Below are 22,455 nucleotides of genomic sequence, written 5' to 3'. Positions count from 1 at the left end.
TTTGTTTTGGCTTCTTCTGTTGCACAAACTAAAATGAGTTGCTTTACTCAGCACTCTGGAGCCGGTTCTGATGGCGAAACTGCAGTATTTTCTCTAGTAACTGTTGATTCTAAATTGACATTGGGAGCTCTGCAGCTTTAACGAAAACATACTTCTATTATGGCTTTTTGGTCTATTTAACACACCAATACCCGAAGGCATCTGAATAGACAGTTGCTACATCTGATGTGGTTTCCGACAAAAGTCCATAAACCTAAGCAATGCACGACAGCTTCACACTTTACCTCCATTCCAAACTATCTTGCATACAAAATATTTAAACATTTGGTGACATTTGTCAGAATAGACCAAGATTATGATCTTTATCAATACACAAACATATATCCATCTACTACTACTCGACAGGTCGGGCCTAATTACCCCATATTCACATAAACAGCATCAGAAACACTGACCACACTGGAACATCTTGAGTGTTGTTGCTTTATAAGAGTGCCCGATATCCTGGGCAAGTTGCAACTTGTTGCAGAAAGACTTTCAGCACTGCCTCTCCACCTGCTACAGGGTTGCAAAGGGGTAGAACAATTACATGAGATGTATGTTTAGAGCTTACTGTACTATCAACAGTCTTAGTGCTTATTTTTATATCAATACCACAGTTGAAAGGGTTTTTTTTCCCTTAACAAAAAGAAACATCTTCGTCTAAAGGTGTTGTGGAATATTATATTTCTTCTTGAAAGAGACATACAAATATATTTTTTTAATACATCTTTCAAATAATCATTATTGTATTACAATCATTGCAAATCCTTAAAAAAAATACAAGTACAGAGATAGTGTCCCTGGGAAAAGGAGTTCCTGTGTATGAAATGCGTCTCAACCTGCCCCCAAAAAAAGAAAAAAGCAGCTTGGAAGAATGCCTCAGTTTTTTTTAAACAACTCATACATCTATGCATGAAATGCATTTGTACTTGTGTGTCATACTCCAATAAAATAAATGTAGAAAGAGTTCAGTCATTTTCATCAACAGCAATTCATTTAAAGCTCTGAGTGAAACTAGATATGTGCCATTTAGAACAGAAGTCCAGACAAAAAAAAATAAATAAAAAAAATCAAGTTCAAAATGAAAGAATATAAGAAATGTAGGCAGCTGATGTTGTATTATCCTCCATCTCATGAAACAAACAAGTGGCTTATAAAAGGTCAATAAATATTGTCCATCAAAAAAAAAAAAAAAAAAAAAAAAGGGGGAACTGGGAGAGAAGGAAATCTTAAACTGGCACACATAGGTGCGATCAACCGGTACTGGTAATTGAACCTTTCATAATTATTTGTCCATGATTACATTTTTATAACAAACAGACTTGAAGCTTTACTAATAGTAGATACCAGTCAAACCTGAACATTTTTACATCAAACAAATCATTTCTCTTTTAGATCTTAGCATAGTACTATTGCTCTTCAAGACTGCTTGAACTACAGTGAAACTGTGCAAGTTGCTTTTTTGCCACTTGATACTTTTTAAACACACTTAGATATGTTTCTGTTTTAACACATTATACACTTATAGTGACAGTGAAGCAAAGACAGCATTTGCATAGATTTACCAGAGTCCTAGAAAACATGATTATCTGAAAGACCAGGAGGTCAGTGACACATTACTTCCATTAGGTAAAGGCACACATGCAGATGTGCTCATGAACCCCGAGATAAGAAAAAGAGTCAGAGAGCATGAGAACTTAATGTCTGGCAGTTTCATTAATTAAATAAAGTAGGTGATTATGAGCTTTAATTCCAAAACACGCTAAGGGGTGCGCAGTGTTTTGTAGTTTTTTGGTGCCCACAGAAGTCGCTTGACTTGTATGTCACTCCTGTAGCCGATACTGGTGTCCCAGCAGTACTCCGGAGAGAGCACCCTGCTTGGTTTGTGAAGCCACAGGTACTTGTTGAGATGACTCTCGTCATGCCACAGAGCCTCCACACCTTTCAATTTATCCTCCATGATACCCTGATAGCAGGCTTCAGTCAACGCTTTTACACGCTTCCACGAGCCACCAAAGACAGCAGCGTGGTAGTAGAAATCCCCAGTTTCCATGTACGCCTTGGACCTCGGGTTGCGGTCGTAGGTGAACAATGTCTTTGGAAGGTGGTAGTAGTGGGCGTGGAGCAGAGCCACAGAATCTCCCAGAGCCTCTGTACCAAATCTCCCAGTAAACACCTGATCCACGTCAAAGCAGAAGACATGTGTGCAGTGGTGGCGAATATCCGACTCTATGACATCTGATATTGTCTTCATTCGCATCATAGAGATGTCCTGCCACCTGGAGTACTTCGCCACTTTGACGACCTTTATGCTTCGCTGAGGTGCAAGGTTGATGTCTGGCACCTTCTGCGGCGTGTCCGTAAACACATAATACGTGACGGGCAAACCCAGCATAAAGTGATGCTCTGATGAGTTCAGGAAGGTCTTGAGGTAAGCATCCAGGTACCTTTGGGGGAAGTGGACATCTTTACCACACTTAAACATTAATGCACTGAATAAAATGGAAGTTGGCAGACCAGGGGCCTGTACTACGAAGCAGGATTTGAGCTTAGCGAGGTACTCTGGGTTTTCAGTCCTACGACGGTGGTTTACTTCTTACCAAGGTACATGGGAAGTTACGCTGCTGTGGAGAAGGTTATGTTGGCGATAAGTGATCAACTCTATAAAAAGCACCACCTACTGAGCAATCAGTTATCTCAGAAAATGACATCACCATCTGTAGAAGATCTCGTAGACCGTTTTATAAGTAATTTTCATGATGTGGGTGACGCGGAGCAGCCTTAGTATAGCACTATGATCCTACAGAAACTGATTGAAGCACTAAAGCCTTAAACTTGTTGTAGCCTACTTTTAATGTATGACAGTGCTCAGCTTACTCGCTTCTTTGAAATGCGTTTTATTTGCTCTCAAGTCCATTTCACAAATCCCGTTGCAGCCGTTAAAATAAATGGGTTTCATTTTTCTTAAGTTAGGTTGAATATTATGAGCATATAGTTTGGTAGGCCTATTCAAAGTTAAATATGAATTTGTTTATTATAACTTTAGGTTGTATTTGTTTCTTACACCTTCTGCTGTTTGGGCACAGGTAGCGGTGAGCTTTGAGATTCAATCTTTCAACCAATATTCAAGCCGCTTTTATGGCATGAATGGATTCATTTCCTTGCTTTATGTAGTTCATTTAGAACAATGTTTGGCACATTTTTACATGTGTTAAATAAATCTGATTTTTGAAGTGACACAAAGTTCTTGAAAGGGAGTTGAACGACCAGTTATTCAGTGACTGTGGCTTTTAATTTTTAAAACGCCGACACGAAGCTAAGCTGAAAGAATAAAGCTGACATCTTCAAACACGGCATAAGAACGCATCATTATAGCCTACGCCTTAGGCAGTCACACCGTCTGCAATTTTCAGTCAGTTGTGTTGCTTTTAGCCTGGATTGTGCGTTTGCCTTCTTCGTATATGTCTAATGTTATAGTTTGCTCTTGGCTTGTAAAATATGCCTCTGCTGCCAGTAGACTTGTCCAGGTTTGCGATAAGGCCTTCTGCTGCAAACACCGCCCTTTTATGTGAACATGCACATGTCTGGATAGAGAAACCCTGGGTTGACTTACCAAGCTGATAATCTGCTTGATCGCGGTTGTTTAGGTTAGTGCAGCCAGAAAACGATAAGATATCCTAGGTATGTTGAACTTGCTTCGTAGTATAGGATGTATTCAGGTGTGACAGCAGTTTATCCAAACGGTCATTAATGAGTACACAAACCTGCCTACAGCAAATACTGTTAGAGCTACACTGGATCCTTCCTTCTTGTGCATCTGGTCATACATTTTAGGATCAAACATCCCTTCCCAAATGATGGGAGCTTTCCAAGATGTACACGTTTGCACGTCACTTCTGGACCTGAAATAAAGAAGACTGTTAAAGTTTAAAACATATGTATCAGGCGCAGCGAATGACTTACAATAATTTTGTTGTGGTTGGGCCATCTTATAAGTTATTCTCATTAAATAGGTCACATGCATTTTAATTTGGTAGATACCTGTCATGATGAAAATAAAAACATGGATTTTCAAAATGTGTTTATGCAAGAAGCCATTTTTGTGGGATTGCTGATTCTGTCAGTTTTTTTTTAACAATTGTTTACACACATTTCTCTATACGGAATAAAATTTACTTATCCAAAATTAATCTTCACTGAAATACAGCCAAGATTAGATTCCCCTCATAGCAACAGCGACACATGCCTGGAAGACGTATTACTTATGACAGAAATACACTCAACACATCAGAAAAGGAAGTACAAGGATTGGATTTAGTGCAGCGACCTTGAGACAATTACTGCTGTTTACATTTGTCCAAATGCACTACAACAACTGTATGAGCCCATCAGCAGTTACACGACAAAACAAATACCAAAAACCAATATTCCTGACAGCTACAAAGCCCCTCCGTCTCCATTTTGGTCTATTAGACCATATTCACCTACTGCTCCTGTCTACTTACACCCAGCTGATAAAAAGAATCAAACAATCAGTAAAAACAGCAAAAGTGTGGACAGATACTACTTCAGGGATGACTCTGGGTTTTCAGGTGGTTCACTTCTTCCTGGGGTAAATCCCCATGGTAACTTTTGCTGAATCTGCTCTGGAGCAGGTTATGTTGGAAATAAGAGATAAACCATATAAAAACACAGCCTACTGACCAATCAGTTCTCTTGCAAAATGACATCATGTGGCAGAGAAAACTTTGCATAGCGATTTAAACCTATAGAGACTGATGTTTTTGCATTTTTTATTTGCTCCCAAGTCTGTTTCACTCATCCAGTCGCAGCCATAATTGGGTTTAATTTTTCTTATGCGAGGCTGAATATTTTGAGCATATAGTTTGGTAGGCCTATCCAAATTTAGTTGAAAAATGTGTTTATTTAAGTTTGTATCTTATATTTTAGAGAGTGGTCATGTAGCTCCCCACCTTATACTATTTTATAAGTGGCCTAATGTGAGTTTTCAGTAAATGTTGAAAAGTCTTGCGACCCCTATTTGATCACTTGGGTAATAATTACACTAATTTAATATATTTGTATTATCTATTTGTAAGTATAATTTTCAGATTGGTAAGGGTAACTGATGTCAGTAAACAGATTTTGTTCAGTACACTATCAACCACTATCAGTCTCATGTAAATTTAAATTTTAGAGCTGCAACAAACTATTATTTTCACTTTCAGTTAACCTGCCGATTATGTTCTCTATTAACTGATTGATTGATAAGTATTTAAAATGTCAGAAATATTAAAAATGCCCATCTCAGTCTCCTGGCATTAATGATAACTGATTATGCGTTTTTATTTTATGTTTTTACTATTAAATTTGTTTCATCTCCGATACATTTATTAACACTTTATTTTTTTCGCAGCAAGATACCAATTTTACTACTCACAGCTACACACTGCTGTGCCTTAAAAGCATCAAGTATTGCAGAAATATACACATTAAGATATCTTGCTACCCAAACAGGTAAATTTAGAAAAAAAAAACAGAGTGAAATTACTGTTCTAGCCCAATTACCATATCCTGATTTGCATTATAAAGCATAATGTACATGCTCTGAATTTAGCATGGTCTAAAAGATTGGAGACGTTGAAATGAAGAATATAAACAGGTGGTGCTTACCGCAATCCATAAACAAACAGATCCCTTCAGCACTGTCATGGTTTGACTACACATACCACAGGTTGTTCTAGGTTGTTGCTACAAAGAGTTGTGATCAAACCTGCGGCTTCACAACACGTGAAACCTACTCTATGTTCATGGTGAAACATGTTCTAATATCTGACTATCTGTACCTTGTGATTGTATGCAGCAAGACCTTAAGGTCTCAATGGTCTTACCCAAGGTCAAGGTTGGTATCTGCACTGTTGTCCGGAGACAGCATCTTTCCACTTTCCAAAGAACATTTGTCCATAGGTATGAGGCCTATTAAAAGTCTGATATCAAAAACATTAATATTAAATGATCATAATAGAATGTAATTATCTGAATAATGGGTGCACCTGGCTTAAACTAATGTAGTCTAAGAAAAAAGTTATGCGTTCAGTTTTTGTTGAAATTGTTTTAGAGAGGTGTTGATTTAACGGTATGATCATCTTGAAGGATGTGGTGTTGTGGTGCTGAACTGTATTGTGTTATACTGACAGGTATTTGTTATTTAGCCAACCCTAACTGATAAAAAAAAAATGCAGCGGATAAAATAATAAACAGAGCAGCAGAACTGAACATTATCGTATTCAACTTAGTGCATGTGGGGTCTCTTAAATGTTTAAATACGGACTTGGTTCTGTACCTCAAAGATGGTGATGTGATGTAGAAAACACAGAGCACGATAGGAAACCAAAGCACACATTTCAAAATACTCTTCCTCTTCTGAACGGATCTGCGTCAGGAAAAAAAGCCAAGACAGATTAAAAAGTTGACCAAGAAATTTCATTTTGCCACAGCTTGAACAATAAAGATGCAAGATACCCCATTGTTGAAAAATGCTGGCATCCAAACTTCAGTGACAAAGAGCTCTTGTGTCGAAGAAAGTGAACTCTGAGAAGAGAAAAGGAAGTGTTCAGGATGTGGTCAGGAGTCTGGTGGCTTAAAGCTGCAGTAAATCATACATTCTTATTATTAAAATGATGATTGTGACTGCATCAGTTGTGACTTTTTCTGTTCTGTTTCGACTACAAAGTTTGCTTTTAGTCTAGACACAAAACCTTATTATTCTGTCATCTAAAATACAACATAACATTACTGTAAACAACAATTTACACATTTTCTTTGTCCACTTTATCCCATATACATCCCATTATGTTTGCAATGATATCCAGGCCAGGAACACACTGACTAAAGGAGGTCAAAGCTGCAAAGAGGAACTATGCTGGAAAGCTAGAAAATAGCTTTGCAGCAACCCTGTGTCAGTGTGGAGAGGCCTGAAGAAACAAACTACAGGAGACAATCTCTGAACACTGCTGGTACTCGACAACAGACTGACGAGCTGAATGGCTTTTACGGCAGGTTTGAAAAACCCACAGTCACACCTCTCCCCCGCTCCAACAGAAACTTCAAACAGTCATCTTCCCCCACTGTCATGCCGCCACTCCCCCTCTCTGACCCCTCACCTGCACTCATGATCTGTGCAGACGATGTGCGTTAGCTCTTCCAAAGGCAGAAGATCAGGAAGGCTCCTGGACCTGACGGTGTCTCCCCATCCTGCCTGAAAATCTGTGCAGACCAGCTGGCCCCCATCTTCACTCAGATCTTCAACAGTTCACTGGAGCTGTGTGAAGTTCCCTCCTGCTTGAAACGCTCCACAGTCATCTCAGTCCCCAAAAAACCCTCCATCTCTGGACTAAATGACTACAGGCCTGTCGCCCTGACATCTGTAGTCATGAAGTCCTTTGAAAGACTGGTGTTGCCCACCTGAATGACATAACAGCCCCCTGCTGGAGCCCCTGCAGTTTGCCTACAGGGCTAACAGGTCAGTGGATGATGCTGTCAACTTGGTTCTGCATTACATCCTGCAACACCTTGACTCTCCAGGGACATATGCAAGGATCCTGTTCGTGGACTTCAGCTCGGCGTTCAACACTATCATCCCGGACATCCTCAGCACCAAACTCACCCAGCTCACTGTGCCAGCCTCCACCTGTCAGAGGATCACAAACTTCCTGACAGACAGGAATCAGCAGGCGAGGCTGGGGAACATCACAACCAGTACCCGGACTATCAGCACTGGCGCCCCCCAGGAATGTGTGCTCTCCCCCCTGCTCTTCACCCTCTACACCAACGACTGCACTTCAGGAGACGCATCTGAGAAACTCCTGAAGTTCACCGACGACACGGTCAAAGGCCTCATCTGGGACGGTGATGAGTCGGCCTATAGACGGGAGGTTGATCAGCTATCTCTGTGGTGCGATCAGAACAACCTGGAGCTTAACACACTCAAAACTGTGGAGATGATCGTAGACTTCAGGAGGAGCCCCCCCCACTCTGCCCCCATCACCATACTCAACAGCCCTGTGTCTGCTGTGAAGGATTCCACAGCAGACGATGTACTTCCTGCGCCAGCTCAGGAAGCTTAACCTGTCTAAGGAGCTGCAGATCCAGTTTTACACAGCCATCATCCAGTCTGTCCTCTGCACGTCCATCGCTGTTTGGTTTGGATCTGCCACCAAAAAGGACAGGAGCAGTCTACAACGGACAGGACTGCAGAAAAGATCATCGGTGCCAACCTGCCCTCCATTCAGGACTACATTTCCAGAGTCAAGAAACGGGCAGGAAACATCACTGCAGATCCATCTCACCCCGGACACAACCTGTTCCAGCTTCTCCCCTCTGGTAGGCGCTACAGAGCACTGTACGCCAAAACCAACAGACTCAGGAACAGTTTCTTCCCACAATCCATCACTCTGATGAACAGCTGACTCTGACTCACAGTGTCAGAACAGGAATTGTTACCTACCTCAAGTTCATAACCCTTGCACAAAATACTCCTTTATTCCAGCATCCTTGCACTTTGCTCCAACGCACTGTGTACTTGTATGCATGCATGTGTACCTGCATATCACATCCACCTCCGACATGTACATAATTAATGATAATAATTTTACTCTTGCATCCTTTGCATTCTGCTCACTGCACTATTTGTCAATAAGTCTATATTGTTTTTAGTATATAGTGTGTATATTTGTGTTCTCTATACTGTGTCTGATTTTATTATTGTATTATTATTGAATTAGTAAGCACAACATCAACAATGTACAACCTAAAGTCAAATTCATTCATGTGTGTACACATACCTGGTGAATAAAACTGATTCTGATTCAGTGGGCACTGAAATATGTGCCAATATGGGTGTCTGGATTTTGAAAAAAAAATTTGTTCTGTTCAATTGTGGACTATAGTAAAGTGTCCAATACAGTCTGACAGGATACACTCTGACATAAATTGTTACAAGCCAGAATTGATGATTAATTCTTGAATGCAGCAATGATTATGTACAAATATATTAAATCTTGTGTGGAAAATCTATATGCCATAATTGTTCAAAAAATCTTGGAGTCAAAATGAATTAAAATGGGTCATTTAGGATATCTACTGTGCAATGTTTGCTGTTCTTGGCAAAATGTAGAAAAATCCAAACTGGGTCTTTTCGATAAGTCAGTTACACCAGTTATGTTATATGCATGTTAGGTGCGGTGATTTGAAAATATAGGAAATCTGCACCTCAAGTTTTTAAAATACATCCTAAAAGTTAAGATGACAACCTGCGATAATATTTTGTACAGGAAACTAGGAAGATTCCCACTCTGTCACTTTTAAAAAGAGAATTATTGATTAATTGGTGAGGCTGGTAGACTTTCAACTATCTGCTGAATCTATATAACGCAGATGTATATGAGTCACCATGGGTGCTGCATATTAAGCATATCCTGGGTGACGGTGGTTTGTCTTGCCTTTGGCTTAACCAAATGTGTAACAACATTAACTGGTTAAAACTGTCAAACAGAGACTGAAAAAAATCAGTATATGCAAAAGTGGCAAAGTGAGCTTAGAAGTATGACGTGATATACAACAGTCTGAGAGACAAGGATCGTATTTTGTTAGACTGTGAAAACGTAAGCATAATGAACTTGAGAGCTGCCAAAGATGGGTACATAGGCTATGTATAGGTTTATGTTACTGCATCAATCAGACAAGCCAAAAGTTATTGGCAAACTGAGTGTCTTTTTGAAGAATGTTCTTCCTTTGTTTAAGTAATATTTGTTGTATTTTTGTTTACGAAGCAGTATGCCATCATCTTGTCATTTGATATGCCATTTGATTATGGTCCTGAGCAATTAAATGAATGAATAGATGAGAACTGAGACTGCGATTTACAATTTTGCCTGCAAGTTTGTCATTTTGTGTTTACAGGTGAAAATCTTTGTCATTTTGTCTCTTTTGGATTATGTTAATGTTTGCACATGAAAGCCTTTTGTGAGAACTGAACCAAAGCAATTGAGAAACACTGCAAACATCAGAAACCTTCTGATCGAAGAACAAGTTAGAAAGAGAATGAATCAGACCAGAGATTTAAAACAGGCTTTCAGTGTTTGATAGTTTGACATTAAAGACACATTTTTGTCTGTACCACAAAGTGTTTAGGTTTGATCCCTTAAGAATTTTTATTTGTTAGGCTATCTGTGCACCTTAGCTAATTGGTGAATTAGAAAATAAATGTAGGATGAGGAGCATTTTTGTAAACATTGCAATATTAATACATGAAGAAGGGTTTCCATCATTTAATTTATGATCATATTTACACAAGAATAAAATCAGGCCATCATTGCCAACACCATAATTTGTATGCCACATGTTTAGCATGTATATAAAATATATGGCTTGCACATAGTGGTCTCAATGTATTTGGTATATTGGTAAACCATAGAAAAGCAACAATAATGAAACAAAAATGTTTTTCTTTAATGTTCGATCCATTTTAATGTTTTGTTGGGGTTTTTCTCTTTTCTCTCCTTTTGCTTTAGCGCGGGTGGTAGTTGTATTAGTAGGCTATATTTAAACTATTGTGTTTGGCCTACTAACTAGGCTAACTAACTAACTACAAGTGAAATGTGTAGCATCCAGACTAAAATCCTCTCGTCAATTTAAATAATCTTAATGGTCTCACACATTAATCGTGGCGTTGGCAGATAGACTACAGCTGGTGAAATTAAGACACGCAACAGATAAATTGCTGTAGGCCTCGTCACCTAAATAGTAGGTGTTTTTAAAGAGAATACATTCTTCAGAGCCCTCAATTCATAAATTAAACGGTACACGTTGATCCCGATCTTTAAAGTAAACCAAAAAGACACTGTCCACCGTGTCAAACTGTACACAGCCTACAAAATGTTAAATCTGACATAAAAATGTATCGATTACCCACCTGTGAGTCGCTGTCACCAGTCTACATCCATAACGTGTCCAAAGTATGGCCAATAATATAACCTGGGTTTAGTGCGAGGTCCACTCGGTAAGAATCTGGATGAGGCAACCTGCGGTGTATCTGCTTTCCTCAGGTTGAAATAGCGTCAATGGAAAGGGCGTGGCAAGCTCCAGTCAACAGGTAAACTCAGGTCTGCTTTGTTTCACAACAGACAAAACAGATGACCACCTAAACCCTAATGTTACCTAAAGTGGTAGACTATGCCATTCTCTCCTGCAGATGCGGTCACACCTTTGCCGCCTATGCAAATTTAATCCCAATTAGCTAATTTATGTAGATTTCTTTCTGTTTTTATTGACAGTGTGGTGAAAAATGTGAATTCGTTTAGCATTTTTTATTAAGGATAATGTAGTGAACAACGGTGTGGATTTGTACATGTTACATTGAATAAATTTGGAGCTACAGTAAATTCCTTTCTCCTCCCCAGAGAAGAAGGGGAGGGGTCAAAGTTGCTTTCTCTAAGTGCTATCCCGACCATAAAACTGGCACCTTTTTGATTCCAAAGCTGATAACGCTGGGCATGACTGTTAAACTGACAAAGAGACAAGCACCAGCCATTGGCATCTCCCTGAACAGCCTATCAAAACTGGCCCCCCCACACACGTTTCCGTGGCAACTGACCTTATTCTTTGTTTTATTACCACATCAAAAAGGAAAACCCCTGTCTCACCCAAGTGTGACATAATCCAGACACTGAACTTTCAATGTAAAAGGACTGCAGTCTCCAAAGACTCAAAGCATTTAATTAAATCTTTAGTTACCTGATTACGTTTACCTCTATTTGAGCAGTTATGTTAACTGTTGTTGCTATCTGTTGTTGATATTAGTGCTGAAAAGAAGTTACTTGTGCAGTGTTTTTATTTTCAGCAGGACACTCCTTCATCTAATGTAATCCAAGCTTTCCTCATGTAACCTGAGCTCCCCCAAGTGGGCGAAATAAGTATTACATGCCCTCGTCGGAAATGCCGTTAAATGTATAAATATCCTGACCAATAATGTGACAATTGTTTCCTGTTACCAAATGCTTAGAACAGTACAACCGTTCAACCATTGAGGTTCGATTGTGGAAAATATTTGATTATAATACGTGCAAATAGATTTCTTTTCTTTAGACATTAAGTTTAGAAAGGCAGTCCCTTGGGAAACCTGAGACGCCCCCTGGGGAACCACGCCCCAGGCAACGAAAGAGCAACACGTGACCTCTCTTCGCTCTCTTCTCTTCGCTGTTGGCTCTTCCACCCTGCTCGGCCCTCTGGACGCTTCGGCACGTGTGGCGTGCCTCGCCAGGCAACGCCCAGACTCGGCCAGCGAAACAAACAGGCCTTTTGTTCACCTGAAGCTACACACCTGAAGTGCCGCGACATCGATCTGCCTTCAGTTTGTTTTATTTTCTTCATTTCTTTTGTTTGTTAAAGTTATCAGTCCGTTAAGTTACACTGGACTAATTCAGGAACGATCAAGTTCCATTTTAAGCCTTTTTCGTCGAGCCAACTTCACCAAGGTCAGACCAAGCCACGTGGTCTCGCCAGCTACAACGAAGAAAACCTGAAAACAGACGAATTGCCAGACGGAGGAGGAGTTTCAATCAGACACGGAGAACCCTGGAGAATCCCTAGCAAAAAGCCAGGATCGGCAGCTAGCGTGGGACCCGTGCAACAGGCCAAAAGCAGGCTGTCGACAAGCAGTAAGACTTAACACACGTTCTGTGATCAGATGTCCATTTTAACTCCTAAAATCATAGCATTAGTTTACTTTCAGTAGCTCTTCTATGCCGTATGAGTCAAATGCTTCCCACAACCGAACCTCCAGGCTCATTTTTCAGCAAATGTTTATGTTCCCTGTATCCAACCATCTTTTTATCACCTTAGTTAGAGAATAAATTCACTGTAAAATAATCAAGAGCTGTGTGTGTTGCCTATTTATAGTTCCTGCCAAGAGAATTGACCCTTTAGATATGAGACTGACTGACTGATTTAAGATAATTGAGCGATTATTAACTAACTGATCACTAGTAATAATTGTATAATTATTCAAAACTACCTAGAGGTCCGGAGACTCTAGGATTATAACAACTCCGGTGGTGCCCTTAACGAGGAAATTTTGATTTTATGAATTTTAATTCATAATTGGGTATCAAATCTCATAAATTTATTAAAATGCATAACTAATAAATTTAGGTCTGCTACAATAAGTTTAAACTGGTTTATCTGACAATAGAAGAAAGGGGAGAACAGACATCACAATTCTCTCATTTCAATAACTGATAACTGATAACTGACACAATTAGGTCTACTGTGTAAACTTGGGAATGAAGAAATAACTTTACCACTACAGAAACTCAATTAGAACAGCAAATAAATCATGAACTACTAAAGCTGCTATAAATTAATAAATATTGTAAATAAATTACACCTAAGGAAGCTTGCATGTCATATGCACAGTCCAAAGTATCAGAGGGATGAGGTATCCACATGAGGCCAGGGCCCGTATTTATCAAGCTTCTCAGAATTACTCAAAAGAACACTGCTAAGAACTGACTTAAGAGTAAAAAAAAATCTTGGCTCAATGCTGTGCTTAAACGTTAGTGATCAAGCATCATAGTTCTAATTTAAGTGAAGTGTAAGACTAAATCTTAAGTTTCAGTTTTGATTCACGACACTTTGCTGTCCGCAAACATAATTTAGGATGACGATGTAGGCAAGGACTAATCACTGAATAGATTTCCTTATTTAAGAATATTCTCAGATACAGGCATTTGACAATTAAGAACTTTTAAGAGAATACATTATGTACATAGGCTAAGTACACATTGGAAATGGAAGATAAAATTTTATCTTTATATGATTGCCATCAATTGACCTACTGCTCCTGTGAATCCAGCTATTTGCATAAATTGTGGTAATTTCTGTCGGTTTAGGGAAGGTGTTGTTGGGAAGTCGATGAAACGCATGACTGTGTGGAGCTGTAAATGTAAACAAAGTGTCATCACAACCTTCAATTTATCTGAAAACGTATTGCTGCCTAAAGTCAGTGGTGAGATGACTCCCCTCACTAACTTGCTGACAAAGATTATGCCAATGCTGTCCGACCCCATCTAATTAAGTGCGCGTCGTCAAATAATTCAGAAACATTCTTCCTCTCCTGAAATAGCCAACTGCGCATGTCTCTGTCTCCACAGTGCCATCACAAGCCCCTACTGGCAACTCCTAACCACTTGAGATCTCTCTCAAGCTGTATAACTGGGAGAGAAAGAGTGATTCTTAGATTTAAGAAATTTGATAACTTGCTTTTATACTTATGTTTGAAATTCCTAGCACTTAAGACTAAAATGGCATTTTGAGAAGCTTGATAAATACCTGCCCAGACCTCTTCTTTGTTCTCATAGTGTTTGACAAAGGGGAGCTGGCTGCCTATAATGATTCTGACGCTCCACCCATCCAAGAAGCAGAACGAGTTTGGATTGGGAGGATATTTTCCACGGTGAACAAGCTCTGACCACATGACAATACCAGCGGCCTGTTCCAACATGCAGACTGGCAATTTCTGGCTACCTATGCTGAATGAAACTCTCAAATCTTGGTCTGTTAGGCTGAGTTGTTTTGTTTTTGTTTTTTACAGTAACTCACATTTCTCTATACTGAGCTCACTTTTTCAAAACTCAGCACAGCAGCAGTTATTGTGGACTAAACTGTGGGTCACTTTTCATTGCTTTCACACAAAATGCAGTGATGACATTTTTTTCAAATTTCATGAACTGTTTTCTTGCTCGAACTAAAACACCACAAAAACTCTGTGTAATTACACTCAGTTTTGCACGTTAACATACTATTGTCAAAACTGTAACAGTTACGTTCAAAACACAACACAAAAGATGTAAATACCACTGCATAAACTCACTAATTGGGACAGTGATGGACACACTTCTTTCCTTGATGCCGTATACAAAACTCTTGTGCCAGGTGAGAAAAGGGGCCAGTTGAGGCAGAATCCAGAACATTTTGTAATTGTATATTGTTATGCCACTTAAATACATTTAAATAAATAAATAAATAAATATACTTTTACAAAGATAATAGTGACACTAATTGTAAATCGACCAGGCTATTGTATAATGAGTGAGAAAGTGTGTATGAAGAGTTTTGGTTGCATTATTGCATTGTGGATGTGAAGAGTTCAAAAAAATGAACAAGGTATTTTATGCAGCCGCGGAAGTAAAATTACTTTGAGGTATTTGTATGAGTTGGTACACGTTCGCACAAAAGGGGTGTGTTCGGCCATGCAGGGAGAGGCTTTTCTCCAGAGGAATGCACATAGTTTTTTTTGTTTTTTGTTTTTTTGTTTTCCTTTATTTAAAAAATTTACATACAAAGTGGCATAGTACAAACCAGTGTATACTTAACAAGGGAACAGACAAGATTGGAAGGTGATGTACACTAAAAATAAATAAATAAATAATGAATAAAGTAAATAAAATAGGGGGGAGAATAAGGAGTAAAGTAACAAAGTTTTGGAGTAAAGCTAGGGATTTTCTCTAAGGTTAAGGTCATCAACTAATTTAGAGAACTTAACAGCGTTCTTTTTCTTAATATGTTTAAGAGATGAAAAGTAAAGACACAGTTCCTTATGAAAAATATAGAAATTTGGCGTCGATTTCATGAATTTGTTTTTATGTATAAAAAACTTCCCGAGAATGATAATTGAATTGATAGCCAGGTCATGTAAGGGTTCTTTCAAAATTGTACCAAATATAACATTTTCCTTTGTTAGACTTGAAAAGTTTAAAACTTTAGGGAACAACCAATAATGCACATCTTCCCAGAAAGCATTAGCAAAAATACATTCATAAAATAAATGCTCTGTAGTTTCAATGTGGTCATCACAGAATGTGCAGTTATTGTGATCCAAACCAAAACGACTTCTCAAAAATTGGAATGCACATTGGTAGTGTCAGGAAATTATGAATGTAAAGACATGTTAACGGCTAAATGTAATATTGTGGCGGACGACAAAGCCAGGGTGGCTTGTTGGCATGGCATTGAGTAAATAGCCTAATTATCTTCATAGTGTTCTTATTGTAGTTCAAATCTCTAGCCTATTTTATGGGCTCTTCTTTTATGTGTAATATGATTAAGATGTAAAGGTGCAACTGCACATAAGGTTCATTGTAATAGAAAAAAAGGAGCCAGCGGAGAGGGGTAATAATCTGAGACAGAATTTAATTTCCAAGATTAATCTAGGCCTACAAGTAAAAAACTTGAATATTCTAGTCACACATTTATGAGAGAAACTTCACTTTGCAAGGCTGCAACATCACACACACACACGTCTGCCGTGTATTATGCATGCATTGGAAAGTTATAGGCCTATTAAATTTTGCAATCGGATTTAGCAGTGCAGTTTAGTCCACAATCACTATCATGCACCTTAGAGAGTTTGCCTTGGATTGGGCATATTCAGAAGAAAACAGAGTGATTTTCGATTTTTTATGACATTAATTTCAGGGAATTTTCAATTTTTCTTCTTGTAAATTTTCTCCGTTATTAACCCCAACTCTGGCTCCATATTTTTTGAACACGTAAAATAAATATGTGAAAACACTTAGGAGAATTCAATTATAGACTACAGATGGGATACATCTAAAAAACTATCCCGTTAATTAGGACTAATTAAGATTCCTCTTTAAAATCACTGAGGCTGCATGGCTCGCTGGCTGAACATAGTGCCGTTGTGGTCAGAACTTCATTGCAACCGCAGTGGACCATCTAAACATATTTTATGAAGTGGTGTGTATTAATATCCTACATCTCATCATTAACAGTACAGATGTGGTGTTTATCCACGTGCAGGGTAACCTCGAGTTAACCACAAACAAAACCTGCTGGGAGCAGTTTAGAGATGCAGCGTGAATTGCCATGGCAACAGACACCTATCCACCTTTCATAGTAGCCTACGGGTTAACCGGGAAGTACACCTGACGTCACAAAGTTACTCCTGAAGTTACCTGGATAAGCCAGTTAACCAGGTAGCTACAGGGCCCTGGTTTTGCTGCCTCTCAGCCTGGGAATGTGTGTTTTTGCCTTTGTTTCTTTTGGTGGTCTTGATTTAATGTCTTGGTTGTAGGCCTATTTTGTGGTTGTTGATGTGCAGGTTCTTTGTTATTTCCTGTTTTAGCCTATTTCCTGTCGAAGAAACATTCTGCGTGTAACTTTACTTCCTGCCTTTTGAATGTGTTTTGCTGCCTGTTTGTCTGCTTTTCCCTGATTAGTTATCCTCGCTTCACTTAGCCTACATTTAGTCTGTGTGTTAATTTGTTTTTATATTCAAGCACACCTGCAGTTCACCTGTAGTGTTTTTGTGGACTGTTGAGTCTTTGTGTACATATGCAAAAACGGACCCTGCCAAATCTGACCAGTGATGACATGTCATTCCGACTCTTAAACATCAGATCTCTCTCCTCGGTTAGGGTCACTTAGGTTAGGGAACTAATATCAGAGTATGATATTGATTTATTTTGTCTTACTGAAACCTGGCTGGGTGATGGAGAATATGTTAGCCTAAATTAATCCACCCCTCCCAGTCATATTAATACTCACATTCCTCGAGGCACAGGCCGAGGAGGTGGAGTTGCAGCTATCTTCGGCTCTAGCCTACTAATCAGCTCTAAACCTAAACTAAATTATAACTCATTTGAAAGCCTTGTTCTTAGTCTTTCACACCCAAGACACCTGGTCCGTACTCTGAATTCTTATCTGGATTTGCAGAGTTTTTGTCAACTTTAGTCCTTAAAACTGTCAGGATGCGTGGTTGGGTGAACAGGTTGGAGGACCCAAATGCAGGACACAAGGCTGACAGGTTCAGTTCAAAGATTTATACAAACAAAAGGTGAGCACACTTACAAATAGAGTGGCTAAGTCCAGGGTATTCAAAGTAAAATAAACAATCCCAATGGACAAATAATCAAACTGGTAATCCAAGAACTGGTGGGAAAAAAACAGGCAGACAGAGGAAATCACAGGACAGAGCATTACAAGTTACAAGTTACAACACTACAACAGACAGAGCATCTACACGCTACAATGACCAGACAAGGACTGTGGGAAACAAGCAAGGATATATACACAGGTTAACGAGCTGGGAGGAGACACACAGGTGAGGGACAAGAGGCCAATGAGACACAGGCAGGCAGAGAGAGCAGGGGGAAACAGAGAGACTAGCAGGCAGGCAGATTACTGAGGGGGTAAAAGACAAAACACAAGTTACTCAGCACTAAACATCAGGGTAATATAAATAAACTAATACAAGCAGACAGATCACAAATAAACTAACACCAACAAGGAACACAGACAGAAGCTAAGGTTAAACAGAACTCAGAGCAGACATGGGCAAAACAACACAGACCAGGAGTAAACACTGGATGGATAATAATAATAAAGGCTATACAGAGACTAGAGCAGAATGAACAAAATCAGATTAATTAATGAAACTGGCAGAGAACATAAATAGACAAACAGACAGAACTCAAGCATGATGGTACAGAAACTAATACATGAGACTGGAACAGAACTGAAATCAGAAAAATACCAAAACACCAGCTGACAGATAATAACCAGACAAAGAATAACATCAGGTAGAGGACGCACACTAAAGGTAGCAAGCAAACTAAAACTAAGTCTAAACTAATAGCACAGCAAAAGGGATTCTAACTAAGAAGACAAGAAAACAGAACAACACAGATCACGAAGACTAGATGCAAGACCACAGACTATATAACAGATACCTAACTGATAAATGAATAAACTCAGAACTAAATGGAACAGATGACAGGACTAACATGCAGATACAAAACCAAACCCTCAGAATCAAAACCCAAAAACAAAGCACTCAGGACTAGGGATGGGAATCGAGAACCGGTTCTTCTTCGGAACCGGTGCCCAGTGAATCAATTCCTTGGAACCGTTAGCACGCCTGCTTAACGATTCTACTTATCGGTTCCGCTTGTGGCAAATGCGTCATGATGTCACACACGCGCTGCATTATTTTCGTTCAGAACGCAGCAAACATGGCATCGAGGCAGAAGAGCTCTAAAGTTTGGTTATATTTCACGTGAAAAGACGACAATACGGTCATTTGCAACACTTGTAAAGTTTCCATTTCGTCAAAGGGGGGAACTACCTCCAATATGCAGAAACATTTGGCCACACAGCATGCAATTCATTTGCAGGACTGTCGCGTGTTTGATACACTACTACTTAGCGACGCAAGTGACTCAAGCGGCAGCGGAGCTAACGGGACGCCATCTGTTATTAATGCCGAAGGTAACTTTAAACTCTCCAGGCAGGACAGGCCCTGTCTACTTAGTTAATGTGAGCGCCATTTCATTGTGTAAACCTTTATTATACGAATAATTTTCATTGTCATTGTCCATCAAATTTAGATGATGATGAAGACGGCCAGAGTCTGGCTGGCTCAGAGGCTGCAGCAGGTAGCTCTGGTGCACCTCTAGCTACTCCGTTCACAGAGGTAGGGAAAAATAAAATGACCGAGGCTAGGATCAACGAATGTCACCGAGCAGTGACTAAGTTTGTGGTAAAGGGTTTGCACCTGTTTGCCACAGTAGATGCCTCTGCATTTCGGTAGGTTAATTTGCTGTATTTTGTCCAGCATGTCTTTTCAAATAAAAATAACAAATGCATGACCAAACGTTTCATGTTTTTATGTCAGTATAGTTGTTTTATTTATTCCTAGTCCTACCTTATATTTTCTGTAGGGAGATGATAAAGACTCTCAACCCAAAATACAATGCCCCAAACAGAGACAGTTTAACAAAATCATATGATTCCTGCTTGGTATGGGGTTGAAAAGAGCAATCTGATCACAGACCTGAAACATGTCACACATGCAGCCATCACAGCAGATGGTTGGACTAGTTTCAGTCAAGACCTCTACTACTGTTTTGTTTCAAGTTGAGTCCAAATGAGCACAGTTAATATTCCAAAAGGCACAAGCTCTTCCTTGACTGTTTTCAGTCTGTGTTTTTAGTTTTTATGGCACAAAATGGCAGTTGGGCTTAAAAAGCCAAACATAAATTTTTTTGTCTGGACCAGTTAATGTGGAAATTAACAATTTCCTAATCCTAAGGCACTCTTGATAATCTTACAAGACACACACTAGCGTGCCATGGCATACTGGTTGAGAAACACTGCCCTAGGCTAAGGGTCCCTGGACTTTACTTTGAGAAGTAGCTCACCTACTTTTAGGCTTGTTCTAAGGTTGTTACACATAATTTGTGTATACTCTGTGCTGTGTCTTCTGATCAGAAATTAAAGCGAGTTAATACAAACAAACAAACTTGTACTTATTTCCTCACCCAATGAGAATCGATAAGAGAATCGATAAGGAATCGGATCGATAAGCAATATCGATAATGGAATCGGAATCGTTAAAATCTTATCAATTCCCATCCCTACTCAGGACAGGATCGTGACAAAAAAGGACAAAGTATAATATTCATGTGGACGTTAAGAATGACAGCTTTAGTACTGCGTTTATCTCTCTGTTAGATTCCATTCGCTTCTCTCAGAGTGTTCATGAACCGACTCACTGTTTTAACCACACCCTCGACCTTGTTCTGGTATATAGTATTGAAATTGAACATTTAATAGTGTTCCCACAGAATCCCTCTTTATCTGACCACTGTTTGATAACTTTTGAGTTTGTATTGGTGAACAACACACCATTGGGCAAAGATTTCTATACAAGATGTCTGTCTGATAGTGGTGTAGCTAAATTTAAGGATGTGATTCCATCAGCTCTAAATTCATTATCAAGTCACAAAATAACAGAGGATTCCTTTGCTAATTTCAGTCCCTCCCAAGTCGATCATCTTGTTGATAGTGCTGCAGGCTGGCTGCGAATGACACTCGACTCTGTAGCCCCTCTAAAAAAAGCAAAATAATAAAACAAAGACAGTTAGCTCCATGGTATAATACTGAACTCGCAAATTTAAGCAAATATCGCAGAAACTTGAGAGGAATTGGCATTCCACCAAACTGGAAAATTCTTGTATAATTTGGCAAGATAGTCTTAATACTTATAGGAAGGCCCTCCGTAATGCCAGAGCAGCGTACTACTCGTCATTAATAGAGGAAAATAGGAACAACCCCAGGTTTCTTTTCAGCACTGTAGTCAGGCTGACAGAGAGTCACGCCTCTATTGAGCCAAGTATTCCCATAGCTCTCAGCAGTTACGACCTCATGAGCTTCTTTAATGATATAATTCTAACTATTAGAAACAAAATTCAACAAGACCTGCCCTCAACTGGCACCAACTTATCTCCAAACTCAGGAACCTTAGAAACAGCTGTAAAACTAGATATATGCTTAGACTGCTTTCCTTCCCTCAATCTTTACCAACTAACCATCAACCTGCCACTTAGACCCCATCCCGACTAGGCTGCTTAAAGAAGTTTTACCCTTAGTCAGCACTCAATCAATCTATCTTTATCAACAGGCTATGGACCACAGTACTTTAAAGTTTAAACCTCTTCTGAAAAAGCCCAAACTTGATCCGGATGTTTTAGCCAACTATAGACCTATATCTAACCTTCCATTTCTCTCTAAGGTCCTGGAGAAAGCAGTCGCCAAACAGCTGTGTGACTTTCTACATAGCAATAGTTTATTTGAGGATTTTCAGTCAGGATTTAGAGTTCAGAGACAGCACTGGTGAAAATTACTTATGACCTCCTTATTGCATTAGACAAAGGACTTGTCTCTGTACTGGTTTTATTAGATCTCAGTGCTGCATTTGATACCATTGACCATCAGATCCTATTACAGAGACTGGAATATTTCATTGACATTAAAGGAACGTCTCGGGTTACGTATGTAACCCTTGTTCCCCGAGAAGGGGAACGAGACACTGCGTCGGTGACGACACTATGGGAACGCCTCTGTGTGTGTGGCAGGGCTAAACTATGAATAAACTACTACTAAGCTAAACTACTCTAATCCTATTGGTGTTACTAGAACGGTAGTGTGTGACGGCGTAACCGGAGGGGGTATATAAGCACGGCACATAGGACACATTAGCCCTTTCTATGAATCAAGGCACTCCAGGCGGGGTGAGGTGTGGCAGATCGAGGCAGTGTCTCGTTCCCCTTCTCGGGGAACAAGGGTTACATACGTAACCCGAGACGTTTCCCTTCGAGGGAACCCGAACTGCGTCGGTGACGACACTATGGGAATGAGATACCCACTTAGGCCGCGCCGAAACCCCGCCTGCCCCCAGCGTGCAGAACCTGACGGCACAACTAGGAGGAGAGCGCACGGGTGCCAGGTGCAGAAGGAAAGTCCAGACTGTAAAACTGGATAAAAGTGTGAGGG

General features: G+C 39.6%; 1 protein-coding gene across 1 annotated transcript; it reads right to left on the bottom strand.

The window, feature by feature from the left end:
• Positions 1-703: 703 nt before the first annotated feature.
• Positions 704-11,634, bottom strand: LOC119885654 (alpha-1,3-galactosyltransferase 2-like). The gene is made up of 6 exons (XM_038695792.1): positions 11,015-11,634; positions 6,565-6,633; positions 6,386-6,475; positions 5,934-6,029; positions 3,807-3,944; positions 704-2,489 (listed from the first exon to the last, which is right to left on the bottom strand). The coding sequence occupies exons 2-6, from the start codon at positions 6,567-6,569 to the stop codon at positions 1,805-1,807; spliced, it is 1,014 nt and encodes a 337-aa protein (XP_038551720.1). The 5' UTR covers positions 6,570-6,633; positions 11,015-11,634; the 3' UTR covers positions 704-1,804.
• Between the last annotated feature and the right edge of the window lie 10,821 nt (positions 11,635-22,455).

The sequence above is a fragment of the Micropterus salmoides genome, unplaced genomic scaffold (assembly GCF_014851395.1).
Source record: "Micropterus salmoides isolate LMB-PRFRI ecotype aquatic unplaced genomic scaffold, ASM1485139v1 Ms_hic_scaffold_4, whole genome shotgun sequence".
In the NCBI taxonomy this organism is placed as follows: domain Eukaryota; kingdom Metazoa; phylum Chordata; class Actinopteri; order Centrarchiformes; family Centrarchidae; genus Micropterus; species Micropterus salmoides.
This window is presented reverse-complemented; position numbering and strand designations above follow the sequence as displayed.